At 62.1% G+C, this 20,641-nt stretch overlaps 8 protein-coding genes across 8 annotated transcripts; 7 read left to right on the top strand and 1 right to left on the bottom strand.

The window, feature by feature from the left end:
- Positions 1-543: 543 nt before the first annotated feature.
- Positions 544-2,566, top strand: RHTO_05162 (elongation factor Tu; the record flags this gene model as incomplete). Its single annotated transcript, XM_016418824.1, has 9 exons — positions 544-622; positions 741-821; positions 884-956; positions 1,029-1,046; positions 1,115-1,270; positions 1,387-1,464; positions 1,535-2,334; positions 2,392-2,466; positions 2,532-2,566. 9 exons carry the CDS (start codon positions 544-546, stop codon positions 2,564-2,566), a joined length of 1,395 nt encoding a protein of 464 aa, XP_016270334.1.
- A 421-nt stretch (positions 2,567-2,987) lies between these two features.
- On the top strand, positions 2,988-4,159 carry RHTO_05161 (RNA-binding protein 8A; the record flags this gene model as incomplete). The annotated part of the gene is made up of 6 exons (XM_016418823.1): positions 2,988-3,024; positions 3,111-3,155; positions 3,323-3,397; positions 3,581-3,717; positions 3,854-3,978; positions 4,063-4,159. The coding sequence occupies 6 exons, from the start codon at positions 2,988-2,990 to the stop codon at positions 4,157-4,159; spliced, it is 516 nt and encodes a 171-aa protein (XP_016270333.1).
- Positions 4,160-4,567: 408 nt separating this feature from the next.
- RHTO_05160 (arginase) lies at positions 4,568-6,155 on the top strand (the record flags this gene model as incomplete). Its single annotated transcript, XM_016418822.1, has 9 exons — positions 4,568-4,720; positions 4,777-4,890; positions 4,953-5,036; positions 5,092-5,163; positions 5,221-5,419; positions 5,525-5,638; positions 5,740-5,826; positions 5,909-5,949; positions 6,054-6,155. The coding sequence occupies 9 exons, from the start codon at positions 4,568-4,570 to the stop codon at positions 6,153-6,155; spliced, it is 966 nt and encodes a 321-aa protein (XP_016270332.1).
- A 456-nt stretch (positions 6,156-6,611) lies between these two features.
- RHTO_05159 (threonine aldolase) lies at positions 6,612-8,556 on the top strand (the record flags this gene model as incomplete). The annotated part of the gene is made up of 7 exons (XM_016418821.1): positions 6,612-6,682; positions 7,009-7,171; positions 7,280-7,529; positions 7,641-7,858; positions 7,929-8,109; positions 8,182-8,474; positions 8,548-8,556. The coding sequence occupies 7 exons, from the start codon at positions 6,612-6,614 to the stop codon at positions 8,554-8,556; spliced, it is 1,185 nt and encodes a 394-aa protein (XP_016270331.1).
- A 466-nt stretch (positions 8,557-9,022) lies between these two features.
- On the top strand, positions 9,023-10,075 carry RHTO_05158 (uncharacterized protein; the record flags this gene model as incomplete). The annotated part of the gene is made up of 3 exons (XM_016418820.1): positions 9,023-9,337; positions 9,393-9,428; positions 9,488-10,075. The coding sequence occupies 3 exons, from the start codon at positions 9,023-9,025 to the stop codon at positions 10,073-10,075; spliced, it is 939 nt and encodes a 312-aa protein (XP_016270330.1).
- Positions 10,076-11,272: 1,197 nt separating this feature from the next.
- Positions 11,273-14,038, top strand: RHTO_05157 (MFS sugar transporter; the record flags this gene model as incomplete). The annotated part of the gene is made up of 14 exons (XM_016418819.1): positions 11,273-11,483; positions 11,565-11,740; positions 11,816-11,866; positions 11,932-12,007; positions 12,088-12,232; positions 12,292-12,365; positions 12,419-12,476; positions 12,529-12,575; positions 12,640-12,739; positions 12,813-12,867; positions 12,927-13,296; positions 13,361-13,620; positions 13,686-13,888; positions 13,948-14,038. 14 exons carry the CDS (start codon positions 11,273-11,275, stop codon positions 14,036-14,038), a joined length of 1,917 nt encoding a protein of 638 aa, XP_016270329.1.
- Positions 14,039-14,276: 238 nt separating this feature from the next.
- On the bottom strand, positions 14,277-17,550 carry RHTO_05156 (double-strand break repair protein MRE11; the record flags this gene model as incomplete). The annotated part of the gene is made up of 15 exons (XM_016418818.1): positions 14,277-14,457; positions 14,520-14,584; positions 14,644-14,913; positions 14,984-15,128; positions 15,190-15,415; positions 15,493-15,625; positions 15,680-15,775; positions 15,855-16,032; positions 16,139-16,330; positions 16,391-16,680; positions 16,752-16,848; positions 16,911-17,074; positions 17,178-17,288; positions 17,408-17,477; positions 17,534-17,550. The coding sequence occupies 15 exons, from the start codon at positions 17,548-17,550 to the stop codon at positions 14,277-14,279; spliced, it is 2,235 nt and encodes a 744-aa protein (XP_016270328.1).
- A 246-nt stretch (positions 17,551-17,796) lies between these two features.
- Positions 17,797-20,294, top strand: RHTO_05155 (vacuolar amino acid transporter 1; the record flags this gene model as incomplete). The annotated part of the gene is made up of 5 exons (XM_016418817.1): positions 17,797-18,455; positions 18,518-18,627; positions 18,697-18,928; positions 18,993-19,200; positions 19,314-20,294. The coding sequence occupies 5 exons, from the start codon at positions 17,797-17,799 to the stop codon at positions 20,292-20,294; spliced, it is 2,190 nt and encodes a 729-aa protein (XP_016270327.1).
- Between the last annotated feature and the right edge of the window lie 347 nt (positions 20,295-20,641).

Raw genomic sequence — 20,641 nt, 5'->3', positions numbered from 1 at the left:
GACTGCGAGCAAGGACGGAAATGCCGGCGAAAGGACGGACACTCCGTCGGAAAGTCCTGCGCTGCTCCGTCAGACGACCGCGTAAAGGTGCATTGCTGAGGTGAGATGATTTGGGTCGGTCGATGATTCAGCAACGTGCGGGCAAGGCAGGGCGAATGAAGCAGGAGGCGAGGCGAGGAGCGCGCGAGGGTGTGTGTCGCCTGCTGCAAGTTCTCGGAGCGCTGTCCGCGCCGATTGGGCCACTCACAGCCTTCACAGGCTCGCTAGCGCTGTTGGCTGGCCCTCGGAACTCCTCGATGGGTCGGTAACGTCGAAGGGTGATGAGATTGTGAGGACGGGGAGAACGAGACGCGGGAAGCTGGCGCAAGTTCGCAGTCCTCGCGAGAGCCTGTCAGAAGTCAAAGCAAGAGCGCTGCGCCCGTTCCAGCGGTGTGATGGCGCGCAGTGAGCGGTCGAAGGGAGAGCCATGGCCGCAAATCTTCCCGGGTCTGGTCTCTCTTCTCCGCCTCGCTGTCGTAGCAGCTCGAGTTCCTCAGCTTAGCCATGCTTGCGACTCGCCAGGCTCTCCGCCTCACCGCCAACAGGCAGCTCGCGCCCTCGCTCGCGGCGTCGGCTCGTTCGTGTGCGTCCACCACCCCTCCACCGCCTCGTCGCCCGAACAGCCGTTCGCCACTGCGCTAGGGAGCTACTGAAGACGAAGATGGAGGACCAGAGCTGACCTTGACATCCCGCGCACGCAGTTTCGGCCGTCGCTCGCCCCGTCTCGCAGATTGCCGCCGTTCGCGCTGCTGCTCCCCGAGTCGCTGTCCTCGGCCGTGCCCGTGAGTAGGGTCCACAGAGCTGTGTTGCGGCGAAGCGAACTGACTGGAATGGACACCCGCAGTCGGCCCCGTTCGCGGCTATGCTGCCGAGGCTGGCGGCAAGTACGAGCGCAAGCTCCCGCACATGAACATCGGGTGCGTCCTCACGGCAGCCAGGAGGCTTGACGACTGTATGACGGGTTGCTGACATTTCTTTCGATCTTGCAGTACCATCGGACACGTCGAGTGCGTCGCCTATCCCGCCTTTCCCCTCGAAACCCCTTCGTTAACCTTCCTCCTTCCCTCCTGAACAGCCACGGCAAGACCACCCTCTCTGCCGCCATCACCAAGGTCCTCGCCGAGGCTCAGGGTAAGGGTAAGGTCCTCGCGTACGACCAGATTGACAAGGCGCCCGAGGAGAAGGCTCGTGGTATCACCATCGCCACCGCTCACCTCGAGTACGAGACTGCGTGAGTCTTGCCTCTCATCGGAGTGATCTGAGCGCGGGATTTGGCAGACCTGGCGGTTTTACGGTCTCTTGGCGCTCCAAAATTTCGATGAAGGCGACTGACCTCTTCGTCCGCAGCAACCGCCACTATGCCCACGTCGACTGCCCGGGTCACGCCGATTACATCAAGAACATGATCACCGGCGCTGCTCAGATGTGCGTACTTGGGCGGCAGCGAACGAGGCGAGTCTGCGAACGGTCGGACTGACGAGGCTCACTCGTGCAGGGACGGCGGTATCATCGTCGTTTCGGCGTCTGACGGCCAGATGCCGCAGACCCGTGAGCACTTGCTCCTCGCCCGCCAGGTCGGCATCAAGAAGCTCGTCGTCTACATCAACAAGGTCGACCAGGTCGACGACCCCGAGATGCTCGAGTTGGTCGAGATGGAGATGCGCGACCTCCTCTCCACCTACGGCTTCGACGGCGAGAACACTCCCATCGTCAAGGGTTCGGCGCTCGCCGCGCTCGAGGACCGCGACCCGACCATCGGCAAGGACACCATCATCGAGCTCATGAAGGAGGTTGACGCCTGGCTCGACCAGCCCCCTCGCGACCTCGACAAGCCCTTCCTCATGCCCGTCGAGGACGTCTTCTCGATCCAGGGACGCGGAACCGTCGTCACTGGCCGTGTCGAGCGCGGCACCATCACCAAGGGCTCGGAAATCGAGATCATCGGTATGGGCGCGTCGTTCAAGACTACCCTCACCGGTATCGAGATGTTCCACAAAGAGCTCGAGCGTGGTGAGGCCGGCGACAACATGGGCGCCCTCCTCCGCGGTGTCAAGCGCGAGCAGATCAAGCGCGGCATGGTCATCGCGGCGCCGGGCACGATCAAGCCGGTCAAGAAGTTTGAGGCGCAGTGCTACATCCTGACGAAGGAGGAGGGAGGCAGGTACACGCCCTTCATGAACAACTACCGCCCCCAGCTGTTCGCCCGCACCTGCGACATCACGGTTGCCATCACTTTCCCCGAGGGAACCGAGAACGCCGACGAGAAGATGGTCATGCCCGGAGACCAAGTTAGCGGTTCGTTCTCATCGCTATCGTGATTCGCGCGACTATCATTGACAGGCCGCCACACAGTCGTCTGCGAGCTGGTTCACGAAGTCGGCATCAACGAAGGAGACAGGTTCACGCTTCGGGAAGGCGGAAAGACAGGTGCGCCGCGTCGTTCGTCAACGTCAGGCTGCATCCGATACTGACTCTCTCCTTTCGCCTTGCAGTCGGCACGGGCGTCGTCTCCAAGATCATGGCCTAAGCTCGCACGACTCTTTCGATCTTACGCCGTCGGCCCCCCTCCAGACGTCGAGAGGATCGCCCTTAACTCCACCGCACACTCGCATCTATACCTCGCCCTCTTCCGCCCGCCCTCGCAACCTCTCTTCTCGTTCTCTCCCCCGCTTCCCTTTGTCGCAAACACCACTACCACCACTCCTTTCCACTCTATCCTCGCGGGCCGAGTCCTGCCTCCGAAGCAGGACCGCGACACGAACCAGACGACAGTGCCTGCTGTAACTCCCTAGATTTCGCTCGTCTGCCTGGCCTGCCTGTGAGAGAGCGTTTCGAGCGCCCCAGTGGGTCGGAATTTCCCTGCGAGCGCGTCAGGAGAGCAAAGGGAGCCCCTCCTCCTCGCCTCGCCCCTTCGCCTCACCTTCACCACCTCGCAACCTTCGCCGACCATGCAAGCCGACCGTATGGAACTGGAAGAGTCTGCGGGTACGCCCGCGCGCTTCCTAGCAGCCGCTAAGCTGAGCTGACGGATCCCACGCCCTTCCTCCCGACTTGGGCTGATGAGGAAACAGACTCGAGCACGAAGCGCAAGGGACGGCTGTTTGCTGATCGGGACGGTGCGTTAGCTCTCTTTGGCCGCTCTGAATCACTAGAGCAGCTCCCCAGTGCCGTCGCCAGCGAGATGTGACCTCGAGACTGGCGGGGGAGGACGCAACTACCCATTGCGATCTCGCTCGCCTAGTGATCGTAGGCGCTTGCTGATGCACTTTCTTACGCACTACAGACCGAGACGACCAGCCGGCCAGCTTTTCGGGTGCGGGTGCCGGATTGGGCGACACGGCGAGTCGGGCGCAGCGATGTGAGTTCCTCACCTGACGAGCTAGCGGACCTGCAAGCGAGGTGAACGAGTGCTGACAGGCTTCGTACCCCCGCTGCCGCTCGCGCTCCCCTCCTCGAATCCATCACACCTCACCACTCGCACTCGCACCACGCCTCCCGTCCTCCCTCCTTGCCTTCCCGCTTCGCCGGTCCTATCGTACAGCCGTCGAGGGCTGGATTGTGCTCGTTACCAACGTTCACGAGGAGGCGAGCGAGGACGACTTGATGGACCGATTCAGCGACCACGGCGAGGTCAAGAACTTGCACCTCAACTTGGATCGGAGGACGGGTTATGTCAAGGTGAGTAAGGGCGCCAACTCCTTGGTGTGCATGGAGCTAGGTTGAGGAAGGCTGGGAGAGGCTGCAATGCCTTTCCTGCCGTCCTTCCTACCCAGCTGTCCTTCCGAGTCCTTGCTGACCTTCTCGTTTCCTACAGGGCTACGCGCTGGTCGAGTACGAGACGAAGGACGAGGCGCTGAAGGCAATCCAGGAGGCGCCGCAAGAGCCGTTCCTCGAGAAGGTCCTCTCGTGCGACTTTGCGTTCGTCCAGCCGCCTGCAGGGTGCGTCCGGCGTTTGCGCTTTCAGCTTGCGGCTCACATACACTTGAGGATCTCGCTGATGGGCAGCTGCTGTTTTGTGCACAGACTGCCCGCTGCACAGGAGAAGACGACGTCGAGACGTTCCGGCCGCGAACGGAGCGCGAGTCCGGTCAGGAAGCCGCTCGTCACCCGCATCGACTGAGCTGTCGACGTTGTACCATCGAAGGGAGTCGACGACTGTAAAAGCAGCCTTTCAACGATGTCAGCCTCGCGCCATAATGGGATCCCGGTGTGGTCGCGGAGATCTTCGCTACCGAGCTTCCCTCGGTTCTTGTCCGTTTGAGAGCGTGGGCGGGCGGCTGCAGTCAGCTGACCAGTCCTGGCGCTACCCTCGTCGTTCGCAAGCGCGGTTGCCCCTCGACACCGACTCTCTCCTCCTCACTTCGCTCTTGACCTCGTCCGTCTCGCTCGCTTCGTCTGTTCAGCTTGCAGAGTGCGTTGGCTAGTCTCAAGAAAGGCTCTCGCACCACTGCCACACTCGCTCCACACCGCTCACGCCGCTCTCCCTCTCTCGCCAGCTCATCGCTCTTCGGGACGAAACACGCCCAAGATGCCCCTCGACGCGCCCACCTACACGTACAAGTTCCTCAAGAGCCACACCGTCGGCATCGTCGGGTGCCCTTTCTCAGGCGGCCAGCCCCGCGCAGGCGTCGACACCGGTCCCCTCGAGCTCATCGAGAGCGGCCTTGTCCAGGACATCGAGGTGTGTTCCTTCGCTCGTTCTCCCGCTGAAAGAGCGCTGAACGAGTGCGTGCACAGGCTCTTGGATGGAAGGTCGACTTTGCGGGCGCAGACACGCTCGTCTCGCCGCTTGTCGCCGACGGACCCGACCCCGACATTGGCAAGCTGAAGAAGCCCCGGCTCGTGTCCAACGTACGTTCGAGTCTCTATCTTACACGCTGGTGTGGCTGACGAGGGGCCTACGCGGGCGACAGGTCAACAAGCAGGTCGCTGAGCGCGTCTACAAGCATGCGGGCGCTGGAGAGCTTACTGTCACTCTCGGCGGCGACCACTCGCTTGTGCGCTTCCATCTGCATACTCCACGTCGAGAAGCGCTGACAGAACGCGTCGCAGGCTATGGGAACCGTCAGCGGCACCTTCAAGGCGCACCCGGACGCTGCGCTCATCTGGATCGACGCTCACGCCGTACGCTTCCCTTCCCAGCTCTCCTTTCAAACAGCACTGACGCTCCTTTTGGCGCAGGACATCAACACGCCCCTTACGACTCCCTCGGGCAACCTCCACGGCTGCCCCGTCTCGTTCCTCATGGGTCTCCCCGGCACCTCGAAGGAAGAGATCCCCGAGTTTGGCTGGATCGAGCCCGTTCTCAAGCCCAACCGCCTTGTCTACATCGGTTTGAGGGACATCGATGAGGGAGAGAGGAAGATCCTGAAGGAGAACAGTCAGTCGAGTTTCCTCGTCTTCGCATCGCTTTTTGCTTGACGGGCGATTGCGCGTGCGTGCGGGTCGGGTGCGCGTGCTGACGGCCGTCGATGATTCGCTGCAGACATCAAGTCATTCACGATGCACCATGTCGACCGCTACGGCATCGGCAAGGTCGTCGACATGGCCCTCGACCACGTCGGCAGGGACCGCCCGATCCACCTCTCGTTCGACGTCGGTGAGTCCGGCTCTGCTTTGCTGCTCGCCTCGTCGGCTTGTGTCTGCGACGCGCGGCTCATGGAGGACATTGAGCATACGCTGACTCGTTCTGCCACGCAGACGCCTTCGACCCCGCTGTCGCTCCCTCGACCGGTACCGCCGTCCGTGGTGGTCTCCAGTGGCGCGAGGGTCTCTGCGCCGTCGAGAGTGAGTCGCAGGACCTGTCGTGGATCGGCTTTGCCAAAGCTTTACAGGCGGAAGCTGATTCTCTAGCGTCTTTTCGTGGCAGTGATTGCCGAGACTGGCAACCTCGTCTCGCTCGACATCATGGTGAGTACGCGCTCAGTGCTTGCACTACCCTGCAACGCTCCCCGTTGACGGGCCTCTGACGAACCCGCGGGACGCCGTACTCACACCGTTTCCCGTGCCTGCAGGAGATCAACCCGTCCATCTCGTCGACGGAAAACGACGTCAAGCAGACCGTCGACGTCGGCCGCGCGCTCGTCCGCGCCGCCCTCGGCGAGACGCTCCTCTAGACGGCGGACCCAAGATCGTCAACCTATCCCCTCGCTCCGTCAAGTCGTTTATTTACCCTCTCCTACACACAAATTGTTGTTACATTCTAGCATGCGATAGAACTGCGTGGCGCTTCTCGTTCCTCAGAATGTAACACCAGCACACATTCTTTGACGTCTTGCCGTCGTTCTTTCGCTGGAGTTGCTCGCCTGTCTGTACGAGCGAGTCGCTGGGAGTACTGCGCTGACAAAGCAAGTCGTTCCGGCGGGAGAATAAGTCGAGGCTGTCGCTCGCTCGCCCCTTCGCTTCCTCTCCGGATGCTCACTCGCCCTCGCTTGCTCTCCCGCTCCGCACACAGCTTCCTAGCGCGTCCCAGCTGCACGAGATCGTTCAACACGACACCAGCAACCCCTACGACCCGCCTCGCCCGCCACCGCGTTCCACCGCCGTCTCACTCAGCCAAACTCGCAATCAGGATGGTCAAGCCGCTCTCGAACAAGCAGGCCAACGAGGCCCACCTCGCCAAGATCGCGAGGGACTTCCGAACGTCAGTCTCGTCCTTTCTCCGGGCGTCAAGAGGGTTGTGTGAGCGCGTCGACTGGGGATGCGAGCTCGGGTGTTCGGTAGCGGAGGAGGAAGGGCCGATTCGCGCGCCGGAGTGGATGGGATGCTTCGGGATGTGCTTGTGGCGGACTATGGAGCTGTGTGATGCGCTGGATCGCGAGGCGGAGTGATGCCGGCGCCTTCACCACCCGCTCCCATCCCGACGAACAGCGGCTGACTCTTCGCTCGTCCCCAATCGCTCCTTTCGTTCGATTTCGACCACTACACGCATCTCAATACAATCTTGCACAATGCCATCGCCACCCGCAGCGACACGATCACGATGCCGACGGACGAGATGTTTGAACTCATGAGGGATGCGTCGAGGGGCGACGACGTCTACGGCGAGGACCAGGCGACGAACGACTTGCAGGATAAGATTGCAAAGATGGCCGGCAAGGAGGCGGGCTTGTTCTGCGTCTCGGGCACGATGGTCAGTCCCGACTCTCGCAGATCTTCGCACGCTGGGCTCGTGCTTCGAGCGTAATGAAGCGTGAGATGGTAGGCTCGGATCCGACTGACTCTGTCCATGCTTTCGCAGACCAACCAGCTCGCGATCCGCACCCACCTCACCCAGCCTCCTCACTCGATCATCCTCGACGCCCGCTCGCACGTCCACCTCTACGAAGCCGGCGGTGTCGCGATGCACTCGCAGGCGTCGTCGCACGCCGTCCCTCCCCGGAATGGCCACCACCTCACGCTCGAGGAGATCCTTGACAACGCCGTCTTTGGCGAGGACATCCACTCGGCACCGACCAAGCTCGTCTCGCTCGAGAACACCCTCTCCGGCAGTGCGTGAGACGCACTTCTTCTCCGCAGGCTTCAAGCTGACTGTTGCTGTCCCGCTCTTTCACCGCCGCCGCTCCTTCCCTCCGCCTCCATCGCCTCTTCCCGCCTCGCAGTGGTCTTCCCGCAGGAGGAGATCGTCCGCATTTCGGACTGCATGCGCAGCAACGGCATCATCATGCACTGCGATGGCGCGCGCATGTGGGAGGCTGCGGTCAAGACGGGGTTGAGCCTCGAGGAGCTCTGCAGGCCTTTCGACACCGTCTCGCTCTGCTTGTCCAAGGGTCTCGGCGCGCCTGTTGGCTCGGTCCTCGTCGGTCCTCGGAAGTTCATCGTGCGTCCCAATTCCCTCTCACGCAGACAAGAGCGTCGACTGATCCGACCTCCCCGCTCGCGACTCGCAGGAAAAGGTCAAGTGGTTCCGCAAGGCGTTCGGCGGCGGTATCCGCCAGTGCGGCTCGCTCGCCGTCGCGGCAGACTACTGCGTCGACAACCACTTCCTCAAGCTCAAGGGCACGCACGAGCTCGCGAGCTACCTCGCCAAGTCGCTGGCCGACCTTGGCGCGCAGCTTCTCCTTCCCGTCGGTGCGTGGCGTTCTCTCCCTTTCGCCCTCGAGAGTGCGGGGGAAGCTGACGAGGTCGGTTTGGCTTTCGCAGAGACCAACATGCTTTGGCTCGACCCGTCCTCGCTCGGCTTCTCCATCGCCGACCTCGCCGCGCGCGCCAAGACGCGCGGCATCACGCTCGGCTCGAACCGCATCGTCGTGCACCACCAGATCACGCGCGAGGCATGCGAAGACCTCGTCGCTCTCGTCGCCGAGTTGAAGGACGAGTTCAAGGACAGGCCGAAGAAGGAGATTGACCAGGAGCAGAACAGGCTGTATGCTGAGGGCGTCTACTCGAGGCCTATCGAGCCCCCCATCGCGCGTCTCGGTACCAGCTACGGCAAGGTGCGTTGCGGCCTTCCCTTCACAAGCGGTTCTGCCTGCTCTTGGCCGACACTCCCTCCTTCTCGATCTACAGAATCAGTAGACGTTTGCGCTTCCCTTACACGCCAGCATACACACCCTTCGTCTCGACGCCGCCTCGCACTTCTCCCCGCTTCGCCTTTTCCCCTCGATTACCGTCTCTCCGCCCCGGAATCGCCTCATAGACGCCTACCCGCTCCGTACACATCCTCCCCAGCATCGCTTCTTCGTCGCCGCCTTCTTGTAGTCTTAGTCTCGCCTCGCGGCGCTGTCGGAACGGTAATCGCTCACTTGTTGCATCACTCACGTCTTTCGCCTGCCTCGGGCAGCTCAACCACGTCGTTCGCCCGCCCTCCCAAATTCTCCGTTACGCCCGACGCTGGCCCCGACAAGTTTACTCGGCGTTTGTCGCGCGCTGACCACGCAGGCCTCGTTTGTCTGGCCCGACAACTCCGCGGATTCCCCGAGCACGACAACATGCGGCTTCGCTCGCTTCCCTCTCCCTACCTTCGTTCGCTCATCGCTTCGCCATGCCTCGCGAACTCACCCCGGTGACTGCTGCGCGGTACATCAGGTATCCGGCCCTTGCCGTCTGGCGCGACATTACCGGCCGCGAGCTGTCCAAGCAATGGATCTTCCAGGGGACTCACCTTCCCGACGACATTAGCGGCCTGTATCAGTGGCTCTTGAGCATCAGAGGCTCGACGAACAGGCAAGACGCGGCGGCGTTGGAGAACCAAAGCGCTGTGCGTGCCCTTGCGCGGGAGCTAGAGAAGGCCGGCGCAGAAGTACGAGCAATGCGTCGCCGAGGCGCCTCTGAGCAGGAGATGGCGCACTACATCCTGGTGCGCGATCTCGAGCTGGCTCGAGCTGGACGGTACTGACGAGTCGATGCTGCAGAGCCGCTACTCTATTCCCCAGCTCGGCAGACGCACAGTTCGAAGCCTTCTCGTTCACTGTCTCCTGCTGAGTCCACACTGACCAAGCACTTACAGGGCTTTCCGTTGGCCATGATCCGCGCAAATGAGCAAGCGGTCGAAGAATACGTCGATCCGCCGGCCCAACAGGAGAGTCAGGCTGAGAAAGGTCGTCACTCACCTGCGCACCTCGCTCCCCCTCCCCCTCCCCCTTCTGAGCCACAGCAACACGCGTCTCACCTCGCCCTCGCGCCGCCTCAGGTCTTTCAGCACCAACCGCCGCCTCCTCAGCTTCGCGCGCCCGTTCACCATTCTCTCCATTCTACCCCGCCGCCGGTTTACGGAGCTCCACCGAGCAGCAATCTTCTCCCGTCAATCTCGCACTTCGACGGCGCTCGCCACCCACCTCAGCACCACGCCCACGCACCTCAATCCGCACTGCCGAACAGCGGTCCGTTCAATCTTCCTCCGATCCTGCCGCGGGATGAACTTCAGCTTCCGCCGATGCGTCTCCCGCCGGGCATGGCCGAGGAGGAGGAAGAACTGCGGCGCGCTCGTTCAGGCCAGCACAGTCTCTCGAAGCAGGAGGAGGAAAGGCTCGGCTATGGCGCCGCCTGGACCGCGAGGAAGGCGGCGATCTACGGGAGGAGGGCGACTGGATGGTAGTGCGACGAGCGGAAAGCAAGCGGCGGGCTCAACGAGGGGAGAAGCACAGGCGGGATCTGGGAAGGTTGGTCAGTTGGTGGGGTTGCGTTGCGCTCGCTACGTCTCTTTCCGTCACCCGCCGTCGTTTGATGAACCTTGCTATGTAGATCGTCTGCCCAATGTCGAGTGTCAACGCGTACACGTCGTGGGAGAGAACGAAGCGGAGTTGCTGGACTTTCGTCGTTGCCCTCTTACTTCCTCTCCCGCCTGGCAGTCCGCCGAGTGTGGTCCTTGACAATCTTGGCGTCGTCCGCTGCCTTGCGAGCTGCACAGCGTAAGAGAGGCGAGTCGCCTCTCCCTTCCTCGTCCCTCTTGTCCTTCGCCTCTTCCTCCTGCGCCGCACCGCACCGCTCTTCCCGGCCGATACTGATAGCCAGATGGCGCCCACGTCCTGCTCCAGCACTGCCTGAGGCGATTCTGCCCATCGACTGCGCCTTTTTCTCGTCTCCTCTTGCTCTCCCTTCTCCTCCTCGGGTCCGCTTCGCTTCCTCGTCCTGCCGGTTTGCCACTCGATCACGCTGAACCCGTCATCGCGCACGACGGAAGGCCGCGGAACGCTCGGCGAGTACAGGCGAGATCGATCCGGGTGCGGTGGTTCTTGCGGAGAAGTGAGGAGGAGATGGGGAACAGAACAGCGACGACGGCGCGCGAGGGGCGCAGACTGGCTTGGGTGGCGTCTAGGATGCCCTGATGCGCTGCGGCATCTCACAGGCGACCCAACGGCAACGACACGCCTTTTCTTCATCCGCATCGCTTTTCGCGAGCTCTCCCCCGCTATTCTCGTTTGTCGGGCCCCGGGCTCGCTGGTTCCTTCCCCAGGGTGAGCTAACCCGCATTGAACCGTACCTGGAGCTCCCTGCGCCCCCGTCAGCGAAACGCTTTCTCCGGCTGCTCGCACCTCGTCTCTCTCCCTCCTCTCTCGCTTTTCTAGCCTCCTGACTGCCGTTCTTTTTCCGTCGCGCTGGGCGAGAACCGCTCAAATTTTCCGCTAAGTTAGCTCAACCCGCTCGCCCGCTCGTTCTCTCCCTCCTTCCCCCGCCGCCTCCCTCTCTCCTCCCCGCGTCGCCCCTTCCCTCCCCATCGCCGGCCTCCACTTCCTCACTCACACGACCCGTCGACGATCACCTTTACCACATCGACCACTCACGAACAACGACGATGTCGCCCGACACTGAAAAGCCCGCGACGCCCACCTTTGCCCGCCTTCAGGAGCAGGTCGCCGCCGAAAAGGCCCTCTCTGGCAAGGCGGATGAGAAGCGCGAGTTGCACGGCGACGGAGAGTACGTCGAGCCTGGCGCGACCAACGCGGTGTCGAAGGCGCAGGCGCTCGACAACCCGCTCTCGGGAATTTCGCTCGACCGTCTCGAGGGTGCGTCTCGCTTTCGTGCTCGTCCCGCGCCGTCGTTCAAGTACTCTTGCTGACCTTCGCTCGAACGTCGACGTTACGCAGAGATGGGTCGCGCCTTCGCCCGCGAGAAGGGTCTCGGCGAATACGAGGTGGAGTTCGCTCGCGGTGCGCAGGCAGCGCAGGACCCGCTCGCCTTCGAGTCTCTCCCGCTCCTCAGCGACGAGGACAAGGAGGTCTTGCGCCGCGAGACAACGCACAGGTGGTCGCATCCGGCGGCGGTGCGTCCTCGTTTTCTTCCGTTGCTCGCCTCCTCGATTCCCTCTGAAGCTGTGCTGACCTCCCTCCGACACCAGCTCTACTTCCTCGTCATCTGCTGCTCGATGGCTGCTGCGACGCAGGGAATGGTGCGTGGCACTCGTTCTCGACTCGCGCGAGACCCTGGCCTGATCGTCCTCGCTTTCGTCCGCAGGACGAGTCGGTCATCAACGGCGCCAACTTGTTCCTCGGACCGCAGCTCGGCCTCAACACTTCTCGCGGCAGCCCGGGTGCGTCGGTGCACACTTCGAATCGGTCCATCCGGCACACGCCTGTTGATCCTTCGCTAACCTGTTTGCGTCGTTTGCAGATGCTGGAAAGAACCAGTGGATCCTCGGTCTCGTGAACGGAGCTCCCTACCTGTGCTGCGCCGTGCTCGGTTGCTGGCTTACCGCTCCGGTCAACAAAGTCTTGGGAAGGAAGGGTGCCATGTTCCTCGGCGCCTTCATCTCTTTGTGCGCCTCTCCTCCGAACTCTCTCCGTACTTCTCGCTGACGATAGCTGGCGCCAACAGCGCCGGATGCCTCTGGTCGGCGTGCACGAACTCGTGGGGACACCTCCTGGGCGCCCGTTTCTTCCTCGGCATCGGTACGTCTCGTCTCTCGTACTCGCTGGTGCTTCGCTGACTCGTCGCGTCGTAGGTATCGGTATCAACTCTGCCACGGTCCCTGTCTTCGCTGCTGAGACTGCGCCGCCTTTGTGAGTGCAGGCGATGACAGGTTCGACCGACACTCACCCACTTCCTTCACAGGATTCGCGGCGCCCTCGTCATGCAGTGGCAGGTCTGGACCGCGTTCGGTGCGTCGCTCGTTGCATGACTCTGCCGTTCCGCTCACCGAAGCTAACGTCGCTCGTTGTCCAGGCATCATGCTCGGCACGGTCTCCTCGCTCGCCTTCTACCACGTCGCCGACCCCAGCAGCGCCCACATCACCGGCTTGAACTGGCGCCTTATGCTTGGCTCGTGCGTCGAGCTTCCTCACGAATTGTGCTAGGTTGAGAAGGCTAGCTTTGCTGACTTGGTTTCCTCCTTGCAGCGCCCTTCTTCCCGCTCTGCTCGTAATGTTGCAGGTCCCCTTTATCCCCGAGAGTGTGCGTTCGCTGCCGGCGACATTGAGTCTCCGAGCGAGGCTGACCTTCTCCTTCCATAGCCTCGCTGGCTCATCGGTCGCGGCCGCTACGTCCAAGCCTTCGAGTCGCTCTGCCGCATCCGTTACACCAAGCTCCAGGCCGCACGCGACCTCTTCTTCATCAACGCCCTGCTCGAGGAGGAGGCCTCGGTCTCTACCGGCAAGTCGGCCATTGTCGAGCTCTTCACGGTCGCCCGTAACCGCCGTGCCGTGCAGGCTTCGTCTATCGTCATGTTCATGCAGCAGTTCTGCGGCATCAACGTCATCGCCTACTACTCGTCCACCATCTTCCGTGAAGCCGGCTTCAGCGAGATCAGTGCTCTCGGCGCATCACTCGGCTTCGGTACTTTGAATTGGGTGTTTGCCGCCCCAGCCGTCTGGACAATTGACAGTAAGTAGCGCGTCGACGACGTCGCAGAACGCCGAAGGAATGAACTGACGCTCGCCGCTCGCAGCCTTCGGTCGCCGCACTCTCCTCCTCACGACCTTCCCCCTCATGGCCCTCTTCCTCCTCATGACCGGTCTCGCATTCTACATCCCCGACTCGAGCAAGGCTCACATCGGCGTCATCGCCCTCGGCATCTACCTTCACTGCATGGCTTACTCGCCCGGCGAGGGTCCTGTTCCCTTCACCTACTCGGCCGAGGCCTTCCCCTTCTACGTTCGCGACGTGGGCATGTCGTACGCGACCGCCCTCACCTGGACCTTCAACTTCGTAAGTCGACGTTTGTCCTCACCCCTTCGCATCCGTTCTCGACTGACGGACTTCCTCCTTGCCAGATCGTCGCTCTCACGTTCCCTCGCCTCCTCGACGCCTTCACTCCGACCGGCGCTTTCCTCTGGTATGCCGGCTGGAACGCCATCGGCTTCCTCCTCGTCCTCCTCTTCGTCCCGGAGACCAAGGGTCTCTCGCTCGAGGAGCTCGACCAGGTCTTCTCCGTCCCGACTTTCAAGCACTCCGCCTACCAGCTCGGTGCTCTCGGGTGCGCTCGCTTCCGCTCCGTCGACCCTTTCGTCGAGCTGATTTCTCATGCGCTCGCAGCCACAACTTCCGCAAGTACATCCTCCGCCAGCGTGTCGAACCGTTCCCGGCTCTCTACGCGTGGGACGATGCTACGATCGCAAAGGCGTGATCACGTCTGCCAGGTCGCCTTCTTATCCCCTTCGAGTCGACGCTAGACGTTCGGCTCTCCCACTTCGGTTCCTTCTAGCAGTCCCTCAGGTTCCCGTAATGCACGCAATTCGTTCACGACATGCGCACAGGCAGCGAGGAAGCAGGCAAGAGTGGCAGCCACGATGCGAGCGCAAGGCTTCAGAATGGAATCCGTCTGAAGTTGCAAGCGTCTTGTCGTCCGCCACGAGACGGCGACATCATCCTCGTCCACGCGCCGTCCTCTTCCTACCCGGCGGAGGCGCCTCGTCCGAGCTGTCAGCCTCCGAATCGGTCGAGAGGGTAAGCGTCTCGCTCTTCTTGCTCGCATTGCGAGCGGGCGTCTTGCGGGTGGAGGTCGAGGCGGCGGCAGGCTTCTTGGCGACAGTCTTCTTCGGCGCACTGCGGGACAAGCAGTCAGCGGCACGTTCGCTTGGAAAGTCGGCAGGGGAAGAGGGACGTACGCCTTCTTCTTCGGAGGCGGAGTGGCCTCTTCCTCGTCGTCATCCTCGTCTTCATCCGGGTTGAACTGCACGAAAAATAGACGATCAGCGTAGCGCGAACCAGAAGACGAACGGGCCGACGCACCAGATCCGCCTTGGCCTTGCCCTTCGAGACGACCTTCTTCGGCGCCGCCTTGCCTTTACCCTTCGCCGCAGCCGTCTTCTTCGTCCTCGGAGCGGACGACGAAGCCATCGAGACGTCGCTGTCGTCGTCCATACTGTCGCGCTCCTCGCGGGCCTTCGCCTTGCCCTTGCCCTTCGCCTTGCGATGACTAGACTCGTCTTCCTCGTCCTCGTCTTCCTCATCCCCGTCCGAATCTTGCGCACGGGCTTTCTCCTTGCCCTTACCCTTACCCTGTGCGAGGCCGGAGTGGCGTGTAAGCTGGCGGGTCAAAGGCTCGACGCTGGATCGATGGAAGACGCACCTTGGCTCCGTACTTCGCTTCGGCTGCGGCTTTCGCGGCATGCATCTCCTCGCCGAGGTCATCATGCTCGGGACCCTCTTTCGACGGCTCGTACCCCTTGCGTAGGATCTCCTGCCTCGTCTCCTTCAACAGCTTCCGCACCCAGCTGCGAGCGGTTCCGGCATGAGCTACCGCCCTTGCTTGAAAGGATGAGAGCGAGCACTCACTTTCCCACCGCATCCTTGTCGCCCTTCCCAACAAACTCGTCCACCGCGTTCTGAATCAAGCTCTCGCTCAACACGTTGAGGTTCTGCGCCTCGAGGTAGTCGTGCACGAGCGACGAGACCGTCACCTTCTCCGTCTGCGACGAGATGCGGCCGGTCTCGGTTTCTTCGGCCATCGCGGCTTCGAGAGCGCTCAGGTTCGGCTGGTTGATCGTGACTTTGGCTTTGCCTGCGAGAGGTCGCGGGCGCTGAGTCAATCTGCAACGAGGAAGCGGACAAAGCTTGACAGAGAGACCGTCCACTCACGCGTCGTCGACTTGCGGTGGAACTGGACGATTTCGCGCGGGTTTGCAACCTTGTCGACGAAATCCTGCCCAAACCGCTGCGGGTTGCCGACCTCGAACTGGCTGTTCCCGTCCGGTCCGCCTGAGTAGTCGACCTGTGCGAGCGAGCGTAAGCCCGAGAGTGAGGAAGGAGGGGAAGCGGGACGTACGCGGAGGCGGATGAGGGGCAGGAGGCGCTCCGAGCCGTCGTCGTCCGGATGCAGCTCGTCCCACTCCTGATTCGCCCGCTCAATGAGCTCGTTGACCTGTGGAGACGATGTTCGTTCGGCATCAGTTGATGCGACCTACGAAGACATCAAGTTGAACCGCAGTCGCCGGCCTTACCTTGGTCTTGAGGTATTTGGTCACAGCGACTTTCGACATGAGCTTCTTCCGGTCGTCCGTCTGCTTCTCGTGATGATCGAGCAGCGAGATCTCCTCGAAGACGAACGGGCGGACGGAGCGGAGGCGGATCGGCTCGAACTCGAACTCTTTGCCTTGGATCTTGATCAGGCCGACATGTCTGCGACGAAGCGAAGCGTCAGCTTGAAGGCACTCGTCGACGAATCCGGCAAGCGGTCTGCAAAGACCACCTGCTTGGACGAGAACGACTGAACCCGCCGACTCACTTCGGGATCGCCTCACCCTTCGCCAAACTCGTCGCGATCGAGCTCCCCGGTTGACTGATGTAGTATGGCCGTCCCGTGACGGGTACTGGACGAGCCTGCGAGATACAGTCGTGCTCGTGGCCCCAGACGACGAGGTGCGCTTCTTCGCCGAAAGCCTCGTCCGGGACTGAGTTGTTAGGGCCGTGTGCGACGCTGTGCGAGGAGCGGTGGCTGGTCAGCAAGAGAGGGAGGAGAAAGGAGAGGTAGACGTACCGGTTCTGGTGGACGAGGATGATGTTGAACCAGTCTTCCGGGTTCTCGGACGGGCGATACAAGTTGATCCGCCTGTTGGTCAACTCGAAGACGAAGCGGTCGTCGCGGATGTTGCCCATGCCGTACAGCGCGAGCTTGGTGTCGCCCTTCTGAAGGAGGATCGGCTTGACCTTGAGGCCGTCTTCGAGCGCTTCGCCGTCGTCGGTCGCTTGGCCGGGCAGCTCCATGCGGCCGAAGTAGTTGATGAGACCGGAGGCGGAGAGGACGTCGAGAGCGCAGAGAGCGCCTTCCTGCGGGTGAGGAAGAGCGGGAAAGTCAGTCTTCAACGCCTGGGAGCGGAGGCGGCGAATCTCGAGCGCACAGCACCAACGCCTTGAGGGTCGTCGTGGTTTCCGTGGATTGAGAAGACGGGCAAGCCGATGTTGAGGTTCTCGTCCTCGTAATTGATCCCTGGCCAGCTGTGATCCGTTTCCGCCTCGTCAGCTCCCTCTCCTGCACTCGAACGCTTCGGCACACGCACTTGGCATCCCTCATGATTCCGAGACCAGCATCGCTGACGAGTTCGAGGCTGATGGGGCGGTCGCTGAGGCAGCGTTCGCGGAGCGCAGAGATGGTCTGGTAGAGCGAGGTGCGGGACGGGCGGTTCTCGTGGAAGAGGTCGCCGGCCAGGAGGAGCATGTCGACCTGCAGAAGCGTTTGAATGATAAGCAGGCAGCCCTGTACAACGCTCAACATCCCTTGTGGGGAGACCTTCAGGACGAGAGCGAGGGAGGGCCCGCAGACTCACGTCGTTCGCGACGGCGAGGTCGAGGATCTCCTTGAAGGCATTGATCGAGTCCCTCCCGCGAATCGGGTCCTTCTCAGCGTAGCCGATATGGTTGTCCGTTGCGAGGAGGATCTGTGCGAAGAGAGGTGACGAGCGCGTCAGTGGCCGTGCGCGCGCCTAGCCACGACCGCAGCTAGTCTAGCAGCCTGTACGACCCCTCAAGACCCAGCACGGCGAGAGCGCGAGCGCACCTTGATGCAGTTGTCGGGTTCGACGGCCTGCGTGAGGCGCGGCTCTGGCCCAGCGAAGCCGCCTTCGGGACTGTGTGCGACAGCGAGTCAGCTGCGAAGACACTGGCGGTGCACACGAGCACGCACGGTGGAGTCTGGCTCATTGCGTGAGGAGTGTCAAAAGGAAGGAGATGTCAACGCGTTTGTATTCAGTCCATTACAAACCCAGTTGTATTCAACTAATTACAACTCCTTATCGCTCGGGTCTCCCTCCTTCTCCTCACTCAACTATCGCTCTTTGACCTGCTGACTGCCTGACGAGCTAATCTACGACCCCTGCTACCTGCCAACAGACCCACACGGTCTCCCTCTCCCTCGTCGCCTATCTGCCCCCACATCTCCCTCTCGCCATGACCTCCCGTCGCATCCCCATCCAACAGCCTCAGCGACCCGCTCAGACACAGAACACAGGCTTCAAGTCCTCCTCGCTCGACGCAGTCTTCTCCTTCCAGCGTTCGGCGCAGTTCTTCGGGGAAAACTTGCCTTCGGCTGCGTCGTTCGTCGATCCCAGTCGGTATCCCCGGCCGCCAGAGGATTGGAGTAGCGGAGACGAGGACGAGGAGGATGACGGCGACGAAGAGGAGGCGGTCGGCGGAAGAGGGAGGCGCACGCGGAGACGGGAGATGAGCGAGACGACCGAGGACGATGAGGAGAGCGAAGTCACCGACGGCCACGAGCCAAGCTCGAGCGAAGCATGGCACAGCACGCACGACGGGACGGAGCAGTTGCCGCCGAACGCGGTCGTACGAGGCGGAGGCTCGAGGCGCGCGAGTGCGGCAGGATGGAACGGCGCCGCTTCTCCTGCTACCGAGCGCAGCCCGCTTCTCGCTGCCTCTCGTCCGGCGGCCGCGGCAGCCAACGGCTCGCACCTTTCATCGGGCGTCGACATCACCGAAGAACCCGAGCAAGTCGTGCGGAGACGGCCGTCGACTTTCTCCAAAGAAGCGTGGAAGGCCGCTATCGAGGAGCACCGCGGCGAGTCGACCTGGTCCCAGTCCCTCTTCAACACGTGCGTTGCATCTGTTCTCTACCTCATGCGAAGTCGTCACTGACGCGAGTGTCGTCCCGCAGCGTCAACGTGCTCATCGGCGTCGGTCTGCTGGCAGACCCGCTCGCCTTTGCCGACTCGGGCTGGATCTTCGGGACTATCCTGCTAGTCTTCTGCTGTCTCGTAACGAACTGTGCGTCACTGCGCTCTCGACTCTTTTCCGTAACTCTCGCGAGCCTGACCGACCTCCCCCTCTGCATAGACACCGCCAAGATGCTCGCCGCGATGATGCGCCAAGACCGCCACTCGCACACCTACGCCGACGTCCTTATCCGCGCCTACGGCGGCAAATACACTCCCTCGCTCATCTACTTCCTCTTCCTCGTCGAACTCCTGACGTTCAGCGTTGCGACTGTCGAGTTGTTCGCCGACTCGATGGCGAGCTTGTTCCCCAAAGTGGGAGCTCTCGCGTTTAAGCTTATCTCGTATGGCATGTGCGTTCGCTCTCTTGCCTCCATCTCGCTTCTGTCGCTGACTGCCAAAATCGACGCCCCGCAGCCTCCTTCCCACGACCTTTCTCCCCCTCCGCATCCTCTCCCTCACCTCCCTCATCGGCATCATGTCCTCCTTCGTCCTCCTCGCCGTCCTCATCACCGACGGAGCCGTCAAGCATGACGCGCCGGGCAGTTTGGTCCAGGTTATGCCGACGAGCATCTGGCCGAGGTGGAAGCGGTTTCCGCTCAGCTTTGGGTTGTTGATGAGTGGGGTGAGTGGGCTTTCGAGGCTCGTTCGTGTCCATGTGACCTGGCCACGGTGCATGACACGATAGATGTAGCGTCCGTTGCCTAGCTCTTGCTTACACATGCTCGTTCTGCGCAGTTCTCCGGTCACGCCGTCGTCCCCTCGCTCTACCGCGACATGGCGCACCCGCAGCACTTCCCCTCGATGATCAACGTTGCGTACATCATCGCCTTCTCGACCTCGCTCGTCTTTGCCGTCCTCGGCTACCTCATGTTCGGCAACGACGTCTCGAGCGAGATCACGCGCGACTTGGCCAAGACGGCCGGCTACCCGGTCGTCTTGAACAAGCTCGCAGTGTGGATGGTCGCGCTCAACCCGCTCGTCAAGTACGCGATTGCGAACAAGCCGCTCGTACAGACGTTCGAGCACCTCGTCGGCTTGCACCACCACCACGCGCCGTCACCAATTCCGCAACAAGCACCTCCCGCCCCCGACCCGTCCGACAGCGTCATCGCGACCCCGAACGTCTCGCACCTCTCGCCCGCCATCTCCTCCGCCATCTCTTCCGCACCACTCACGACACCCGCAGAGCACGCCGCACACGAAGCGCACCAGCGCCGCGTTCGCATACTCCGCTACACCGTCTTCCGCCCAGCACTTACCCTCCTCTGCATCGCGGCCGCTATCGCCATCCCAGAGTTCGACCGCGTCCTCGCCTTCCTCGGCTCGGCCAGCGCATTCGTCATTTGCGTCATCGGACCAGTCGGGGCGTACTTGATCGTCGGTAAGAAGCGCGAGCCTGGAGCGCCCGGGATGAGGAAGAGGAGGAAGAGCTCGGTGAGCGCGGCAGCGGGAGGGCGGTACGGCGCGCTCGTTGCGCAAGTGGGTTCAAAGCCGGCTGTCCCATCGCCGCTCAGCTCGAGCTTTGGGCAGAGCGATCTCGAGCGGCGCAGGCGGTCCAAGGCGTTCGAAGCGGGCGCGGCGGACAGCGAACGCGAGCTCGTCGTCGAGGGAGCGGAGCGAGCTCTGTGTTGGGTGTTGTTGGTCGTGTCGGTGCTCATGGCGACTGTCGGAACGGTCTGGTCTTTCTTGCCGGTCGAGGAGGCGGGGTTGCAGTAGAAGCAACGGATCTCGCGGATTGCACTTCTTATTGCACGGCGCAATACGTCTCAAGGAGTAGGCTGTTGTGAGCGAAGAAAAGGTGAGCTTTGGGACTTGTTCGAGACAGGAGAGAGGGAAGCGCACGAGAGGGATCTTCGCAATCTCGCGAGCGTAATCCGACGCGAATTCGCTGATAGCCGACGTGAGGTCCGTCTGACAGCAACGGCGTACGCGGCGGATGTTGATTTTCTGCTCAAGACGTTCCGCCGGGCGGAGATAGACTTTAGAGGTCAATACATCGAACGCGGCCACCATCCATTCAGTGGATGCGTCGGCCCTTTCATCGTTGCTGTCGGAGTCGTCAG

The sequence above is a fragment of the Rhodotorula toruloides genome, assembly GCF_000320785.1.
Source record: "Rhodotorula toruloides NP11 unplaced genomic scaffold Scaffold30, whole genome shotgun sequence".
NCBI lineage: Eukaryota > Fungi > Basidiomycota > Microbotryomycetes > Sporidiobolales > Sporidiobolaceae > Rhodotorula > Rhodotorula toruloides.
Note: the sequence above shows the minus strand (reverse complement) of the source record. Positions and strands in the feature narration are given on the sequence as shown.